This window comes from Engystomops pustulosus, chromosome 2 (genome assembly GCF_040894005.1).
Source record: "Engystomops pustulosus chromosome 2, aEngPut4.maternal, whole genome shotgun sequence".
NCBI classification, from domain to species: domain Eukaryota; kingdom Metazoa; phylum Chordata; class Amphibia; order Anura; family Leptodactylidae; genus Engystomops; species Engystomops pustulosus.
Genome location: NC_092412.1, coordinates 150,422,683 through 150,442,810, shown reverse-complemented (window position 1 = coordinate 150,442,810; position 20,128 = coordinate 150,422,683). Strand labels below are relative to the sequence as shown.

The 20,128-nt window shown below is 40.7% G+C and overlaps 1 protein-coding gene across 8 annotated transcripts in view; it reads left to right on the top strand.

Annotated features, from left to right (window-relative positions):
• Positions 1–3,190: 3,190 nt before the first annotated feature.
• The window catches only part of HNRNPR (heterogeneous nuclear ribonucleoprotein R), a 35,299-nt gene continuing 18,361 nt past the window's right edge, over positions 3,191–20,128 (top strand). For 7 of the 8 annotated variants that reach the window (XM_072136877.1, XM_072136876.1, XM_072136875.1 and 4 more), the window contains exons 1-6: positions 3,191–3,347; positions 8,722–8,829; positions 13,699–13,812; positions 15,306–15,482; positions 17,132–17,267; positions 18,400–18,605. In XM_072136877.1, coding sequence (XP_071992978.1) covers positions 8,749–8,829; positions 13,699–13,812; positions 15,306–15,482; positions 17,132–17,267; positions 18,400–18,605 — 714 coding nt within the window. In that variant the 5' untranslated portion in view covers positions 3,191–3,347; positions 8,722–8,748. Of the gene's footprint in view, positions 3,348–3,560; positions 3,681–8,721; positions 8,830–13,698; positions 13,813–15,305; positions 15,483–17,131; positions 17,268–18,399; positions 18,606–20,128 lie in introns of those variants that run through there. The other variant, XM_072136878.1, reaches the window with a different exon arrangement.

Below are 20,128 nucleotides of genomic sequence, written 5' to 3'. Positions count from 1 at the left end.
GTATTATTCCTGTACTGTGACATCACTGTGTGTATTATCCATGTACTGACATTACTGTATGTATTATCCCTGTACTGTGACATCATTGTGTGTATTATCCATGTACTGTAACATCACTGTACTATGACATCACTGTGTGTATTATCCCTGTACTGTGACATCACTGAATGTATTATCCCTGTACTGTAACATCACTGTACTATGACATCACTGTGTGTATTATCCCTGTACTGTAACATCACTGTACTGTGACATCACTGTTTGTATTATCCATGCACTGACATTACTGTGTGTATTATCCCTGTACTGTGACAGCACTGTGTGTATTATCCATGTACTGACATTATTATGTGTATTATCCCTGTACTGTAACATCACTGTGTGTATTATCCATGTACTGTAACATCACTGTACTGTGACATCACTGTTTGTATTACCCATGCACTGACATTACTGTGTGTATTATCCCTGTACTGTGACATCACTGTGTGTATTATCCATGTACTGACATTACTGTATGTATTATCCCTGTACTGTGACATCACTGTGTGTATTATCCATGTACTGTAACATCACTGTACTATGACATCACTGTGTGTATTATCCCTGTACTGTGACATCACTGTGTGTATTATCTTTGTACTGTAACATCACTGTACTATGACATCACTGTGTGTATTATCTATGTACTGTAACATCACTGTACTATGACATTACTGTGTGTATTATCCCTGTACTGTAACATCACTGTACTATGACATCACTGTGTGTATTATCCCTGTACTGCAGGGGTCTCAAACTCGCGGCCCGCGGGCCAACTGCGGCCCGCGGGACAATATTTTGCGGCCCCCACCTGGAAAAGCACCGCCCGCCGTGTATTCACGGCGGCGGTCGGGTCACGCTGCATGGAGAGGGCTCACGGGCTGAGCCCTCTCCATAGCCGGTAAGTCTTTGCTGCATATTGCAGCAAAGGCTTACCGGTAACACCCGCGATCGGTGCTAGCACCGATCGCGGGTGTTTGCACAGCGATAGCTGCCGGCAAAGCTGCCAGCAGCCTCAAAAAGGGCGCCGCCATCTTACCTGGGATCGCCGCTCCCCGTGACGTCATCGGGGGGCGGCGATCCGTCTCCACAGCCTCGGGTCTTCGGAAGACCCGAGGCTATTTCGTTTTAACCCCTTCATTACAATGTGCTGATAGCACATTGTAATGAATGAGGAGGAAAATCCCCATATACTGCCATACTGCAGTATGGCAGTATATGATAGGATCGATCAGACAACCTAGGGTTAAAGTACCCTAGGGAGTCTGAAAAATAGTATAAATAAAAATACAAAAAAGTTTAAAAAAAAAATTATAATAAAAAAACCTAAAATTTCAAATCACCTCCCATTACCTAGAACTGACATAAATATAAATAAACAGTAAAAATCATAAACACATCAGGTATCGACGCGTCCGAAAATGTCCGATCAAAATATGATAACGGTTTTTCACTGCTTTTAACCCCGTAACGGAAAATAGCGCCATTTTGAAAAATATAAAAAATCTATAAAAAGTGATCAGTACAAAAGGTCGTACAGTCCTAAAAATGATATCATTGAAAATATTATCAAATTTCGCAAAAAAATACACCACCCACAGCTCCGTACACTAAAGTATGAAAAAATTATTAGCGCCAGAATTTGGCAAAATCAAAAAAATAAATTTTGTACAGGAGGGTTTAATTTTTGTAAAAAACATTATAAAACCTATACAAATTTGGTATCCCCTTAATCGCACCGACCCAAAGAATAAAGTAGACATGTCATTTGGGGCGCTTGGTGAAAGACGTAATATCCAAGCCCACAAGAAAATGGCGTAAAATCCGTTTTTTAACCATTTTCATTGCATTTGGAATTTTTTTCCCGCTTCCAAGTACATGGCATGGAATATTAAATACCATCACTGTGAAGTGCAATTTGTTACGCAGAAAACAAGCCGTCACACAGCTCTTTACGTGTAAAAATAAAAAAGTTATAGATTTTTGAAGGTGGGGAGTGAAAAATGGACATGAAAAAACAGGAAAGGGCCCGTAACCGGTTAATCCCCTTCCCTCCGGTACTTGAAGAAGATGAAGTCGCCGCTCTGAACGCCCTTGGTGCAGGTCAGAGCGGCGACTTCATCTTCTTCGATGGGAGGGACACGGGGAGACAAGTACCGGGGGGGAGGTGGGGATGGAGTGTCCCTGACTGGGCTCAGTGCGGTAGGAGCTTGGGACCCCTCGGTGCACAGGACGCATTCATAGAGAAAACACGTCTCCCCGCTCGGGGCTTTCCTTGCGCTGGGAGACGCCATGACATTTGAATCTGAATAATGCTATTTTGTAAGTGCATTTTGTGTGGAAAACTTGATGCGGCCCAGCCTTACCCAGAATCTACCTCAAGCGGCCCCCATGTAAATTGAGTTTGAGACCCCTGCTGTACTGTGACATCACTGTGTGTATTATCTCTGTACTGTAACATCACTGTACTATGACATCACTGTGTGTATTATCTCTGTACTGTAACATCACTGTACTATGACATTACTGTGTGTATTATCCCTGTACTGTGACATCACTGTGTGTATTATCCATGTACTGACATTACTGTGTGTATTATCCCTGTACTGTGACATCACTGTGTGTATTATCCATGTACTGTAACATCACTGTACTATGACATCACTGTGTGTATTATCCCTGTACTGTGACATCACTGTGTGTATTATCTCTGTACTGTGACATCACTGCGTGTATTATCCCTGTACTGTGATGTCACTGTGTTCATGTCCTGTACTGCTACATCACTGTCTAGCATTATCTAAGCCATTTGAAATGTGCAGCTGAATACGTCATGTTGCTGGGGACCACATGGCTATTCTAGATACTGTTAGAGAAATCTACCATTGGGAATCTACTTGGTAATGGTAGCTTTCCTTAAAGGCCAGCTACCGTGTGCAGTTAGCTATCAGCAGATAAATGGCATCACAGAATTGATGCATTGTCCCTGTCACATAAGCCTTGGCTGTCCGCTCGCAAGAGTGATTGGACACAACGTAGCCCACTACGGCCAATGCCGCTACTCGGAACATCCAGCCAGGTTTATCCCGAGCTGCGGTTGGTCGAGGCAGCTCATCCCCTTCCCGCTCCCTCATCCCTTGCTCGGCCTAATTGGAAGGTCCCTGGTAGTCGCTCCTGTCAGTCCCGTGTGTGGCGCCTGTGATTGGCTGAGAGGTACGGGAGAAGGAGGCGTGGCCTGTGGGACAAGACGCGCCATTTTATCAGCATAGTGCAGTGGCTGCTTGTTGCAGCCTTTGTGGACTCCGGTGAGTGAGATGCTCGGACTCGTGGGCATTGCATGGCGTTTATGCAGCGTCAGGCGCGGGTGTTATGGCTGGATGGTGTGAGGCTGCAGCCATGTTCGCCTCCTGTGGCGGTGTAGGCGTGTGTGTGAGATAATGGGCTCCCAATCAGCGCCTGCCCCCGGCGGCCGGCTGATAAGAGGTGTTTGTGGAGGATGCAGGACATCCCTAGTACCACACACATCTCTTCTACTACTACTACTGTGCACATGCGCCGGCCCTGGTGATGGAGGGATTACTCTGGAGTCCCACTTGTGATTTATGAGCTTGCGTGGTTTGGGTGATGGATAGAACACTGTCAGTATGTGTAGCTATTAGATACAATTTGTGTTAGTGATGTCAATGTATACCAGAAATATGCTGCAGGGTTATCTAGTGTCCTTGTGGTGGTTAACAAAATGAGTCGTGCAGCTGGTAATGGTAAACTCTGTAACATACTTTTATTAAATGAATATGTTCCTGTGTACTTTGACTCTTAGTCCAGCATTCTCTGTAAGTCGGCACCACTGACAGCCGAGAGATGCAGGAGTCTGATAAAGTATCTAATGACTTGGCTCTTTAAAGAGGACCTGTCACCCTGAAAAACGGCACTTGGGGCTGCTTACTACGCTGGCGTTTGTAATGTCTGCTAGCGTTATTGGAGGTTTCCGCTATCGTTGTCACACTGCTGCGTTTGTTTTTAGCACCAGGAGCAGCTCCTAGTGCCGTTTTTCAGGGTGAATGGTCCTCTTTAAGGCTGCAGTCACAAGTAGTGCTTTGGCTCGGTTTAGAAATGTAATGAAAGCGCTCAGGGGGCGTGCCACGGCACAAGACAACGGGCGCTGGTTACAGAGTAAGTGTTACGTGTGATAAGACGGTGTGAATGCACATCATTTTCTTGCTTAAAAATGTTCTCAGCTGGACGCTTTGCAACTTTTATTTTTCCTGATTATTGGGCCCTATAATTTTACCTAAAGGACGCACATGTACAGCTGTTTTTTAAAAGGGGCTGCATAACGTCCACTGTTATCCCTATATCCTATAAAGATTTAGGGAATAGTGTTTCAATCAATCAGCCCTGACCTTTTTTGCCTGTTCCATTGATTGTTCATATTGCAAAATAGTCTCTATGGCAGACTCTTAAATGCCCCTGTGATTTCCCCCCCCCCCCTTCCCCCCACGATCTAAGGGGTAGCCAGAAATCCGGACAATGGGCATGTTGCACTCACTAATGGGTGGCAGTATGGAACTGCGGGAGATAGCTGAGCGCTGTGCTCTGTACACATCACTGTCTGACTTTCAGGAAGAGACTTGCTTTTTTGGCTTTTATCCCATGGGACATTTGCCAAACCATATAAATTAAAAGCCCTCACGGGCAGGATCTTCCTTCCACTTGTAGTTTTTGTATCTTGTTCTTTAATTTGTTCTTAATGTAATGTATGTGAACCCCTTACAGATTGTACAGCGCCATGGAATTAATGGTGCTCTATAAATAATAATAATAAAACCCAGCGCGTCTCTCCCAGCTGTAGATGGTGCTGTTCCAGAGTCCTGTGATATTCCTTTTTCCTGTACCTGTTCCTCAATGTGACTGCAAACCGCAGATGTTTGTACTGTATTCCTGGTCTCTGTCAAGAACAATTATTTACCAAACATTTATTGTTCATTGTACAGAATTTTCTGCATGGCCTTCTACGATGCATGTGGTATGCGTTTTCAGTATGGAAAATCCACAGCTTATGGCAGTACCAACATGGGGTATTGGGGGAGATTTATCAAAAGTGTCTGAGAGCAAAACTGTTCTAGTTGCTAATGGCAACCAATCAGAGCTCAGGCTTCACTTTCCCATCAATTTATAGCATTAAACCTGAGCTGAACTAGATCAGTTTTGCTCTCAGACACTTTTGATAAATGAGACCAATTGTATTTACACAGATCCCATTTACTTGCTGTGCAAATACAGCATCTGCTATATAGTGCAGAGCGCTTTGAGTTCAGCACTACAGGTTGTCTGGAAGACAGGTCTATTAAAACCAGCCAAACACATGGTAAGCTACATTTTAAAATGGTCCAAGAACGTGACCTGTGGCAGCACCCCCAGGCTCCAACTATCTTAATGACCATAATGATGTAGTGTTATGTGATCTTTAGTACTGGATCTAGAGACATACTGAGACGCAGCATTGCTCTATAAGCTTGGGTTGTATGGAAATGGAATGCTAGGAGGTACTGGCGGCTAAGTTTCGGCATCTGCTGCTCTTGTACTGCCGAGTGTTTCTTCTGACAGTTCATATGAGTTCAACTGTTATAATAACAGTGACAGGAATGACTGCATGTATTGCATGAGAAACCATTCTTATACTAACATTGTTTCTCTATTCACCTCTTATCTTTGTTTCTGCAGTTTGAAGTAGTACTTAGAAACATTTTGGGTACATTTCCATACTACTGGTAAATGTAACTACATTGGCATAGCAGCGACAGTAGGACATAATGTAGATTAAATCAACAGGGGGATTGGTGATTTTCTGTCCTTGAGCTTGGTTTACACCGTGCATCATTGCATTTTAAATGCATTTCAAACATGGTTCAAATGCAGATTTTCTACTTTGTTTTCACCAAATTGACAACTGACACAGGTGTATAGTTTTTTTTTTTTTTTTGTAGTATGAGGTGCTTGGTGACAGACTCCTACTGATCACGGATTAAAGGGAACCTGTCATCCGAAATTGGACTAATAAACCACTACTAGTATACTGTCAGGTAGTGTAACACCTTTCTAGTTTTTTGTTTCTTTCATGGTCCAGTGTGGTGGCATCATCTAGAAAATCAACTTTGAAGTTGTATGAAGTCAAGAAGGCGGAGAGTTTAACACCGAAGTCAACATGGGGAACTCTGCCTCTTTCTCTGTGATTAACATTATGCATCAGACTTCAGGTGATCTGGTCAGTGATGTCTCTGGATGCAGTACCATCAATTACAGTGAAGGTGGCTTTCTAAGGAAGAGTGAACTTGACTTTAGTGTTAATCTCTGCCTCCTTGACTTTATACAACCAACTTACATCTCACTTTAAAATTGACTTTCTGAATGATGTCACCACACTGGGTCATGAGAGAAACATGATCTAGAAGCTGCTCAGCTGCTTTACAACATACTGGTAGTGGTTTATTAGGTCAATTTCTGATGACAGGTTCCCTTTAAGGGCAGACAATTCCTTTGACAGTGGCATGTTGAACTGAATATGAGCAACCTCCTATTATTCCTTACCCCTACAATGTAATCAAGCCTGCTGTTTTTCTACTGTGGACAATTTTTGGATAAACAACTTGAAGTGCCCACATCTTGCGCTCAGGATATGAAGACTCTTAAGACTAGGGCTACATGGTGACTTAGGATGAAGCACTTTTTGCATGGCCAATTTCTGTAATACAGGTTTTGACTGTGCAGTGTAGTTAAAGGGTTTTGCCCTTGTAAGATAATTCTCAAATTTCAATCCCCAATTTTTTTGTAACCCCTTACTTTACAATTTTACAGTTTTCTTGCTGTTTAGCTCCTATCACTCAGTGATTGTCAGTGTTAAATTCCAGATAGTGAGCAGACACTTCATCCTCCCATGCTATGAGATGGTATGTGCTGACAACGTGCTTAGGTTGTCATAGTACACGGTTATCTACACTCTTATTGAGCTTCTGAACATTCACTAGTATCTGAGTGAAGACCGATTAGAGATGAGATCCATGAAATGCATATTACTCCTGCCTCTCCTGGATAAAGACCTTATCTGGCTGAGGCTTGTAGACTTACTCTACTCATGCTGCTGCTAGCCAGCAGGAGGTGTCTGTGTATGAGCTTTGGAATGCAATGGGAGGGGCTGATGCAGAGAGCAGCTCAATGCAGTGTCAGACAGGAGAACAATCTGTCCTTCCTGACCCTAGACTTATGATTAAAGGTCCCATCCAGGGTAAAATTGTCACCAGGACTGATAGACAGGTTGGAATTACATCTGTGACATGCTGTCTTTTTGTTAATAAGATAATTAGATAATGTGTTATTTTGTTATCCTGAGTATATTTAAGAATCTTGTCTTCAAGGGAATACCCCATTAATAAATGCCGTTGCAAGTAACCACCACAAAGATCACAAAAAAATTAGTTGCGTACCCTCCTCGTTGTGTAAATGCAGTCTTTAGCTCTTCTGTTAACCCTTACAGGACTTGTTACAGAACCCATTTTTCGTTTTGGAATTGCATTTTTTACTTCCCTTATTCCAAAAGAGATATCTTTTTTTATTTTTAAGTTTACAGAGCTGTGTGAGGACTTTTATCTGCAGGACAAATTATACTTATACATTTACTATGATTTTATTTTTTTTATTTTTTGCGGTATACTACTGTATTGCAGTATATAGCAATTTTGCTGATGATCTCTAATAGTCTGTCAGTTTGGACATTATGCTGCCATGACAACCGACCGCCACCCTCCGATGACGTATTATTTGGATACATGCAGAACACCTGGTGCTCATGCCGTTGGGCTGTTATGGAATAATGGGAGGAAAAAAAAAATGAATCCAAAAAAAAAAAGAATTTGCATAAAAAGCGTTGGTGGCCACTGTTAAAAAAAAAAAAAAAAAAAAAAAAAAAAAAAAAAAACAGAACAAAGAACAATAATATGGTCACCTATATAGTACTTTCCCTACTATAGTTACTGTAAAGCCGTCGGGAATGGCACTAGGACTTCCTGTGACGATCCTTGTCCTGCTGCCTTCAAGTGGATACAGGGAGGTATGCCGTCATTACTGTCTGTACTTCACCTCCATAGCAGAGGCTGGAGGGGTGTGCCTAGAATATCCACACGTCTCTGGAACCACTGCTATGCGTGTGATTATGATTGTTGGGGTGTGCACAGTAATGACTGCACTACCCCCTTTTTCCGCCAGAAGACAGTAGGGCACAGGTAGACTTGGGTAATAACTGTATGTGTGACCCTATTACGGTCTTGTAAAGTTTTTATTATTGGCAAGCTCCTTTAACATAAATGCTGCAGTTAGATAATATCAGAGACTGGTACTTTGGACACCTTTGTGGAAGCGTATCCATCAACATACACATTTTTCATAATTTTGCCAAATGTTTGCTTTGCTTAATATTTATTAATGGTTTGTACAGCATTTTTAAACACTAGAATGTGCCAAAATGTTTACAGATTTCTGCCATAAACTATGCCATCCATCAGCACGACTTTGTTGAATTGTAGGACTAACTTTGCACTTTTTCTCTATGCTTGGTGGAAGGTGTATCTTATAACTGAGCTCTATTTAAATAACTTGGAGATTCTGAATAAGTTTGCCTTTTTTCAGAACTAGTACTCCCATTCTACTGGAGTCATGAAAACCTATAGACAAAGGGAGAAGCAGGGAAACAAGACTCAAGAAAGCGTCAAGGCTCCAGATGAAGCAAAGATCAAGGTACCATACATGCATTATATAGACCTAATATGTACTGTTTATATGCACAGCCTTTGAAAAGTTTAGTGGGTTATTGAGAGAGAAGGTGCAGTGGGAAAAACAAATCTATGCCACAAAGTTTCCAATCTCTATCTTGTGTCACTATTAAAAGGAAAACACAAACAATGATGCTAAAACCGCAGATTTATGGTCATTTGGCCTTTAAACAAAAAACGGATATAAAAGTAATGATAAGCAAACATTTTTGGCCTATTGAAAATGATGACGTCAAAACCAGGTATTTATTAAAGTAGGTTTGTGTAAGAGTTCCTATATTTTTTTCACCCGAGGGCTCCACTTAACCAGAGATTTTGCCTGAAAACCATCTTTAAGAAGCAAATGATTAAGACCCTAAAATCTACAAGTTTTGCTTTCATTTCTAAAGACTGTGAACGGGTCAAGATTTTTGAATAATTATAAAGAATTCTGCCATCAAAATCCAGCAATGATAAACCCAAGGCACTTACTCATAGATCCAGGCACAGTAACTGTGGTAATCTTCTTATCTATGTTGTTCTTGTCCTCCTTCCTTCTAAAATAAACTTTTAAAATTATGCCAATGAGCCTGAGTGGATCTGGTGGGAAATCAGTGCGGCATAAGCAAAGGCCGAGCAGATAAGAAAAAATGTGTGTCCCTGCTCGCTTCCTCCTCTGCCTGTGTAATCTAGTAGCAGGGGGAGGTGAAACCTGCTCTGCTCATTGCAGCAGCCTGTGAAAATGCATCACTGAGGGGCCCTGGAAACACCCTCTGGAACCCCCTTAGGCTCATTAGCATAATTTAACAAGTTTATTTTGGAAACAAATAGGCCATGGATATTAACCACTTCACACACCAGGACATACTATAATGTCCTGGTGCTGCGGGGGGTGTATGGAGAGGGCTCACGGGCTGAGCTCTCTCTGTATGCAGCGGATGTTGGCTGTATAAAACTGATGTCATCTGATGATTGCTGCCCTCCGAGGGTGGCGATCAGTTGCCAAAGTAATGATCTCTAATAGCCAGCAGATGGCAAGCTATTAGAGATCAGCTGTAATATTGCTATATAAAGTACTGCAATACAGTAGTGTTGCACTATATAGTATTAGCAATCAGACCCTGCAGGGTTTAAGTACCCTGGAGGGTCTGAAATAACAGCAAAAAAAAAAATTTGTAAAAGTTTAAATCGCCGCCTTTCCCTAGATCACATATACAGGCGGTCCCCGGGTTACATACAAGATAGGGTACGGAGGTTTTGTTCTTAAGTTGAATTTGTATGTAAGTCGAAACTGTATATTTTATAATTATAGATCCAGACCAAAAAAAAATTGGCCCAAGTGACAATTGGAGTTTAAACATTTTTTGCTGTAATGGGACCAAGGATTATCAATAAAGCTTCATTACAGACACCTTACAGCTGATCACTGCAGCCTGGGACTATAGTAAAGCATTCAGAAAGCTTCACCAGAGGTCAGAGGGGTCTGTCTGTAACTATGGGTTGTCTCTAAGTCGGGTGTCCTTAAAGGAAACCTACCACTTGTAGTGGCAGGTTTCATATGGCAATACCGAGCACCAGCTCAGGGTGAGCTGGTGCCGGAGCTTATTTTAGTTAGTGTTTTAAACCGCGGTATCGCGGTTTAAAACACTTTTTAAACTTTATAGCCGGCGCATGGAGGTACGCACTCGGCGCTTACCATGCGCGCGGCTCTCATTCACTTCCTATGTAGCCGCGCACAGTAAGCGCCGAGCGCGTACCTGCCTGCACCGGCTATAAAGTTTAAAAAGTGTTTTAAACCGCGATACCGCGGTTTAAAACACTAACAAAAATAAGCTCCGGCACCAGCTCACCCTGAGCTGGTGCTCGGTATTGCCATCGGAAACCTGCCACTACAAGTGGTAGGTTTCCTTTAAGTAGGGGACTGCCTGTAAAAATAAACAGCAAAAATCATAATCATGATGGGTATCGCTGCATCCCAAAATGCCTGTTCTGTCAAAATATTAAATAGATTATTCCCGGCCCGTGCACACCGTAACGGAAAAGAGAGCCCATATGTCCGAATCGCCACATTTTCCATCCTTGACTTTTCATTGAAGTAAAAAATAGTATTTTCTGTGTGTAAAAGTAGTACAACATTAAAATACTATATATATTTTATATTGCAGTCAGTCACAGCCAGTTTTAATTTTGTGACCAAGCACTATTTTTTTAGAATCTGAGATATCATGATAATTGGTTATAACTTTGGAAAACTGTAACATATATCCGGGTAAAATGTGAATCTTCACATTGTCATCATAATTGTCAGAACCTAAGATTCATTCATTTTGGCCAAAAAAATTACACCTTCACAACTGATTAATGAAAAGCTATGCATCACTTGATACCCAAGTTCTCCTGAGTATGCCAATATGTTGTGGTAAACTGCTGTATGGGCACACGGTGGGGTGTAGAAGGTAAGAAGCGCAGTACAGAGCATATTTGCATTGTTACATTGTACAGGCTATAAAGTTCTTTATTTTATTTTTTTTTGGTAGTGGGGACAAAAGTGCTATTTTTTAACAGGATGAGATCTACTTTTCGTTAATTCTTGTTTTAAGATTTTGTGCTTTTCTCTTTTGGATATTTTGCGTACCAAAAAATGTGATGTTATATTTATTGTATGGGTCACTAGGATTATGGCGATCTCATTTACTGTACATACTCAAGTATAAGCAGAGGTACCTAGTTTTACCACCAAAAACTGGGAAAACATTGACTCAAGTATAAGCCAAGGGTGGGAAATGCATTACTCTTAGCCTCCCAGCCCTCCTGTAGTGTATGTAGCCTGCCGGTAAAAAAAACCCACCTGACTACTCACCATTCGATGGCCCAGGCAGCTCCATTTCATCTTCATACTGCAGGTCTGTGACAGCTTTGTGGGAAGCGTCTTTTTTATATATTTTTTTTTCTCCCCCACGTGCGCCGGCGCCAAGTCCGCGACAGCCCTGGCGGGTGGTGCACAGGAAGCTGTCGTCTACATGCACCCGGCATGAAGACAAACCCTATGGAAGGGAGGTTTTTTAGGGACTTTGTAATAAATAAAAAATAAAGTTAGTGTTTTTCTCTTTATTTTCCCTCACATTTTGTAAACTTGTTATTTCCGATGGTAAGGTTTACAGTTGGGTGTCAGCTGCAATTCCTACTCCACTAGTCAGCAAGTGCCAGAAGCTTAACATAATAGTACTATGATTTTCGGGAACTCTCCTCCCGCAAGCACAAAACAATTGTCTATTTGTGGTAAGGGTTAAAACTATATAAAATCATTTAAATGACCACAGCGCAATTGATGAAAAACAATTGGTTTCATTGCTGCTGCCAATGAATCAGTAACGGAGATTAAAAGGTGATAAATTAATCAAACTACCTAAATTGAGAACCCCTACCTATATTCCGCTAGCAATGGACAAGAAATGAAATTTTTTATATATATTATATTATATTATATTAATATATGTTATATTATATTAATATATATTATATTATATTAATATATATTATATTACATTAATATATATTATATTACATTAATATATATTATATATTTGTTTTTCATCTCTGGAGCTTTGGCAGCTGCATCGAGTGGCTGTGTCATTCTACCTCCCTGGTTAAAAACATCTGACAGGGAAAAAGAATAAACTAAACTATCTTCAAAGGCAGAAGGAAATTTGTTAACGTTCATGTGAACACCATTACTTCACCCAGTCGCAGAGAGCTAAATCTGTGCAGGAAGAGTTCCTTTATTTACTCACTGCAGGCACAAGGACCAGCCTTGCAGTTTGTTAATTAAGGTAGAGTGAGCTTCAAGTGGTTAAAGTACTTGCTTATTAATGTACAGTTCTTCAGAAGTCTGTATTTTATAGTTGGTACCTGCCTTTATCTTTCATGAACACTGCCACTCAGCCGATCCTAGACACATACAAAAACTGGTAAAATCATAAACATATAATGCAGATATATATATTAAAATATAAAAACTATCTCATGCAATGAACACCGTAATAGAAAAAAGTATCCAAGTATGAATCCCAGCTTTTTTATATTTTTTAATAAAAAGTGATGAACCAATCATATAGGTCCCAAAATATCAGGGGGAGGGTAACGGTTTTTTGTTTGGGTACAAAAGGTTTGAATTTTCTAAAACATAATTAAGCCTATTTATCTTTCTTTGTCAATTTAATCTCATTTGGTTTTTCCAACTTTCCAGTACAATGCATTGGAACCACTAAAAAGTACAATTTACACCCAGTTAACAAGCTACCATACATCTATGTAAATGGATAAACATAATAGTTGCTTTTGGAAGCAGGGGCATAATAAACAAACTCAAAAATTAAAAAGGGCTGAATTGTATAGGGGTTAAAGGGGTTATCCGAGTTCCGGAATAACTTGGGGCTGGTCTAGGGCGGGCTATTTAAAACTAATAAACGTGTACTTACTTTATTCCAAGGCACCTCCCATAAAAGTGCTTGTTATTAACAGGGGCTTGCTGTGATTGGTAGGGGACATAATGGACCTGAGTGTACAGTTCAGCTCTGTGCAGTTGTGTCTCAAGACCCAGCAACCTCAAATCAGAAGCTGATTTTCAGCCAGTACATCAGGTACAGGTTCAAGGACCGGGTTCTGCTGGTACAGCTCCCCCTGCTCTCCACTTTTACAGAAAAACACACATAACTGGTACTATGAATGCCTAAACTTTTAAGAAAAAACAGAGAAATGTAATACATTTTTGGGGTAAAAACACTCTTATGTTATAATTTTATATATAAATTTTTTATTTATTTTTTTTTAAATAATTTGTCATTTTTCTTTTTAGGCATTACTGGAAAGAACTGGATATAGTTTGGATGTAACAACGGGGCAAAGAAAATATGGTGGACCACCTCCAGAATCTGTTTCCTCATGTGCACAACCAGGCATTGGAACAGAGGTCTGTCAAGTTTTGTATCTGTATAAATCCTACTTTGTGTTTATTCTACATATAGAAGATATTTTAAAGCGTAACTGTAAAGTGATAATAATTTGATTTAATCATTATATGTGAATCCCCCTTTAAAAACAAACAGAATGATACCTACTTTGTGCTGCACACCCTTTTCTTTCCAAAGTTATGGCATTTTCTGTTCTGAAAGTGTTTGACAAAAATATTTCTTACCAGAGGTGAAGTGGGCGGAGACTAATATGTCAGTCTATGCCCTCAAGCTGAGGCCAGTTAGCAGATCATATGATGCTTTGTGCTCTCTGTGGGTAAACCCTTTAATGATAAATTACTCACAAAGGAAAGTGCTGAGACCCCGCAGATCGCAAAAACAAGGGGTCTTTCCGCACTTGGCAACTTCTTTCAGCTCCTTAGAGATCAAACACCCATCTCCCCTGCACTGTATAATGCCCCTACTCTGTATAACCCACCCACACTGTATAATGCCCCTACTCACACTGTATAACCACCCCCTCGCACTGTGGGTGGGTTATACAGAGTATGGGCATTATACAGTGCGAGTATGGGCATTATACAGTGCGAGTATGGGCATTATACAGTGCAAAGTACTGTATAATGCACTGTATAATGCCAATCCCCAGAACTTGCAGGAATTACAGTATATTAACATTACACAAAAGCACTGTATAATGCCCCCCCTTACACTGTATAACCCCCTACACTATATAATGCCCATTCCCCCCACCCATACTGTATAATGCCCCCACCTCACACTATATTTCTATTAGTGGAAATTATTACTCCACTTTGGCGAAAAATACTCCTATAAAATGGTAAGAGGAGTATAATTACTCTTTGGGAAAAAATGTAGTGTGACCTCTGGACCTAACTTTCCTTTGTGGGAAAACCCTTTTAAATGTAGTTTCTCACAAGTAAATCCACTGAACAGTGCACATACAGAATGTATATGGTGACTGGCCTGGCAGCTTCTATCACATGGAGGAGCAGCGGACATCCCAAAAGCTTATTAATTTGTGGAAACAAAACCTTTACAGTTACTCTTTAAAGGGAACCTACCACCACAAATCTACCTATAAAGGTAGATTGGGTGGTAGGTGGATCAATGGGACGTGTGGATAGCCCTTTTAAGCATGCGCAGACGACAGGATCGCCGGACGAGGGTGCGCAGCTCCGCGCCGAAGATGGGTGAGTAGGAGGGGTAAAGTGGCTACCGGGGCGTGGAGTAGCCGCCTCGTGTAACCTCGGATGCGGCTACTCCACGCCCCAGTAGCCGCATAAGTAAATTTGAATATATGTCTAATAAAAGTTATCAAAAAAGTGCAGGGACGTGAGGATTAGCCCTTAAAAGGGCTATCCTCACGTCCCATTGATCCAATCTACCTTTATAGGTAGATTTGTGGTGGTAGGTGCCCTTTAAGATGACCATATGTGATTAGTATTTTTTTATGTTTTTGTATATACAGGTGTTTGTTGGAAAGATTCCGAGAGACTTGTATGAAGACGAGCTTGTACCGCTCTTTGAAAAAGCTGGGCCCATCTGGGATCTTCGACTTATGATGGATCCTGTCTCTGGGCAAAACCGAGGTTATGCCTTTATCACATTTTGTAACAAAGATGCAGCACAGGAGGCTGTTAAGTTGGTAAGCAATGTATAACTCTAAAATTGGCTGTCAAAACTTCATGGCCTTAAAGAGAACCTGTCATCTCAATAACCCCCCCAGCCCCCCGCAAGACTAAACATATTTATAATAAACTGCCATTAGAAAGCATTGCCCCTATCCCTACACTGTCCCTCTACATGCCTGTAAACTTAAACAATCAGGTCCTAATGCTGTATGCAAATGACCTGAGAGATGTCAAATGAATCATTATCATATTCAACAGTCCAGCTTATTCATGAGTTGGGAGGCACAGCCACACCCCCATCGCTTGACTGACAGCCTGTATAATGTGTCACTCTTGGTGCTGTCTGCATTGTCCCCTGCAGCCTGCGTGAGAGATTCAACTGCTAAAGAATTTAGCCATGTGTATGGGAGGAAAGAGCATGTCAGGTGCTTGTGTAGATGATGTCTGTGTCTCTCAAAGGCAGCAAATAAAGCATAAACACTAGCAATGCTTTACTATACATCACACACAGCCATGGGCAGGGGTAACCTCACTTTCTTTCTATCCATAAGCCCAGGCAGGCTCATTTTACATAATAAAGAAAAGATGATTTTACAGTGATGTATGGATCAGCTAGATAAAGGCTGGGATGGGATCCTTGTAAGCTTCTCCAACAGGTAGGGGTCACAGATGCCCTTTAAGAGATGTTCCCATCCAGAACAAAAATGCTCAGCATTTTCTGTAACTCTTGTAAGCTGCACACCATCTTGCTTTGTGGAAACGGACCTATATGCTGGTCGGATCCCACAGGCAGAGCACATTGCAGTAGACGGGATAGTGATAAATGATGTAATGAGTCCTAGTGTGCCAGGCTTTTCTGGTGGCAGACAGGTACTCCTTGCATCGTATATACAGGTAAACATTGGCATGTGAGCATCCATGATACCACTGATGACAATAGAAAAGGTCTGCAGAGCCTGTCAGGAATATCACCTGCTCTTTAATTTGCAGCACTAGCTGTCGACTCGGCCACAGCGCAGTGGATTCACTTGCCATGTGTTAGCTGCTGATAAAATGGATAGCAAGTGTGTGCATTAGACCTAGTGACAAGCACTGTAATAGTGTGGTGCCACATTTTTAAGGTTGTATGGGAAGAGGGCTGAACCCTTTCCATCCAGGGTGGGTGACTAAAATGGGTTTTTGGTGTCCACCCATACCATAGCACTTAAATGCATGCAGCTGTCTTGGTTGAACACGACCTGTGTTCTGTCACTCTCAGGCCCGAATAGGTTTCATAGAACAATTGGTTATCATGGTCACTACATTCTCATCTTTGTGACTGTGTACTGCAATACTGTCGTATTAAAATAATTTAAATGAGAGATTAGGCCTAAAAAAATCATATGTATATTTTTTTTCCTTTTAAAGTACAAATGGCCCATTTTCCTAGATAAATGTAAAGAGTAGAGTAAATGGAAATAAACATAATCGTAACCCTTGGGTATCCCTGTGCCGGGTCTATCAAAATATTAAAATGTTCATACGAAAAAACCAAAAAATGATTATAGCGAATGCTGTCATTTAAAAAAAACAATAAAACCTCCACACATAAATGTAACAGTTATTAATTAAAAGGTCAACTTGTCCCACAAAATGAAACCTTTTTTAATTTTTATTTCTGTAGTGCGACAACTACGAGATACGTCCTGGGAAACATATTGGAGTTTGCATCTCTGTTGCAAATAACAGACTCTTTGTAGGATCCATCCCCAAAAATAAGACAAAGGAAAATATTCTGGAAGAGTTTAGTAAAGTCACAGGTATTATTATTGATTATTATTATTATTTTTATTAATATTATCCAAAGTTGTTTTGTTTTTCACATAGGGAACAAAAAATTAAATTAAAACGCCCAATATGTATTGCATCTGGTGGTCCCATGACCAAAGACGTTGGGATGTTTTTGGCCTGTTTTCCCCATTCCATCTGTATCTAGCTACATATTAGACTTGCTTTGATTGTACATTGTACATTACAGTATACCCAATTCTGATCTTGGCATACTCATATGGGTTACATTTTTTCCTGTATTTTCAGTTTCCACAGTATAAACTGTATTTTTATATCTGACTGATCATATAATTGGGGTTTATGCTGCAGCTCTTTATGTTTAGACATCTATGTGCTTTTATCTATTTTTATGTAACAAAGATTCTATAGGGTTTTCCCAGGAAAGACATTTATGGCATACCTACAAGAAGAGGGAGCAGGATCTGACCTCTGCTTTAGAAAAGTAGTTTCACAGTATTGCTGCCAAGATTGCAAATGAAAACTGACCTCAACAGTCTGGTTCTAACCTCTTTTATGTGCAATCCTCTTATCCAACCTTGTTGTCTGTGCATATTTATAAAAAGTTGTGAAAATTTTTTATAAACAAATTGCTAAAAGGGTTTTCCAGAAATGACATTTATTGCTTATCTGCAGGATGTCCCATTAATCTCTGATGTCATTTGTGTGTAGGGGGCTGCATATAAAGTAACTTACCAATATGTATCTAGTAAAAGTTCTGTATCGCTTTCCTGAAGTGTAAAGCTCCCTGGTGCAGAAATGCCTTTTATCTCATCAGCTGCTGTTCCTGTCCGTAGGTCCGTAGGTGGACTGTCATGTGATCTCTGTCAATACCCGGTCTCGGGGAAATCTTGGGAAATTATCGGAATGTCCTATATCGCTGTTTAAGCCATTTCCATCAGAATGCTTGCTCATATTCCTGCTGTACAGCCTTGCTGTAAATCCTTTCTGGCGCATATAGCGGAGAGTGTAGGAATTCTGTCATGGCAGTAGAATTAAGCAGATTTACTTCTCTACAGCAAACTTTGTAGTCAAGCTGCTACTGATGTGTAGAGAGTCTGTGATGCCTAAGTTTCCATAAGTTTATAACTTTGTCGTTTCCAGAGGGCCTGGTGGATGTGATTCTATACCATCAACCTGATGATAAGAAGAAGAACCGAGGATTTTGTTTCTTGGAGTATGAAGATCACAAAACTGCAGCACAAGCGAGACGCAGACTAATGAGTGGCAAAGTGAAGGTTTGGGGCAATGTTGTAACGGTAGAGTGGGCAGATCCAGTGGAGGAGCCAGACCCGGAGATAATGGCAAAGGTGAGGAGTTTTTCTCATTGATTTTTTTTTTTTTTTTTTTTTAAGGTTAAGTGTTCACCAGAGAAACTTATAGAGGCACACTTTATTATGTGTGTATACAGTATATTAAGATGGATCTGTCACATACTATGTTGACCAGCAGTATATTATAGGTGCTAGATATATAAGATGTAGTAATGTAACAGATGGCAATTAATGAAAAGTGAATTAAAAGCACATTTTAATGGAAATCTACCATCAAGATCTAAAACGGAGACACTTGCTCATAGATTCATGCACCTTGAATGTGGTAATCTTCTAATATTTATCCATGGCCTCCTTCTAAAATAAAGTTTTTTAAATTATGCTAATGGGCCCCTGAGTGGGGCTTTGGGGGTGTTTCCAGAGCCCCTTGGTGCTGCAGCGTCACAGGCTGTTACAATGAGCAGAACATGTCTCGCTCTCCTCCTCATACGTTAGGCTCATTAGCATAATTGTAACATTTTATTTTAGCAGGACCTCGCCATGGATAAGAAATATAATATTACCACAGTCACAGTGCCTGAATCTGAGTAAGTGTCCCTCGTTTAGCTGTCTACTTTTGATGGTAGATTTGCTTTTATAAATGATACAAGGGATTAGAGTGGCCAGTGACTTTTGGGATGCAGATAAATCTCGTAGTAATACATTTTAAATCTTAAAAAAAAAAATGAAGAAATACATGAAATGCATTAAAAAAAATTAGATGGCAAGCATATTCAATAAAAATAGGAGATGGGTGAGCTTATAAATTCTCCCCAACTGCCCACTGTCGAAAGACGGCAACATCTTTTGACCGGGTCTCTAGGGAGAAGGGAGATATGGTTTATTACCGCTTCTCCCTTCTCCACTCCTCACAGCATCTAGCCGAAGTAGCCCGATTAAAAAAGAAGATCCGGTAAAGCCGCAAGCAATACAGGTCTTTGGGAGTTAAAGGAAACCTACCACTTTTATAATGGCAGTTCTTACCCTCAAATACCTTGCACCAGCTCAGGGCGAACTTGTGCCAAAGCATATCTTCGTTAATTCCAGAAACCGCCGATACCTTTTTAAACTGTTTTATACTTCATATTCCAAGCATGCTTTGGCGTACCATGCATGCGACCATGTGTGTGTGCCTGATTAAGAAGTGCCCGAAAGCTCGGAGACGTCACCGGCTCTCCGGCACTTCCTAATTAGGCGCACTTGGATTATAAAGTATAAAACAGTTTTAAAAAAGGAGTATAAAAAACTCTGACCGGAGCTCCCAATGATTCCAATACGGCTGTTGTTTAAAATTCCTTCAAAGATCTTCAATTATATTCTACCGATGAGGAAAGTTTTTCAACAAGATGTAGGTCACTATTCAGAACGTCCTTAAGGTGCAGTTTTCTGCTTAAACTCTCTAAACAGTGTGGTAGCAAAAACTAAAAGAGAAAGTAGGCGCCAAATCGCATAGTACGTTCTTAAAACCTTGGATTTTATTCTTAAAAGTTATACTCTCAAAAGTATGTTTAAAATGCGCA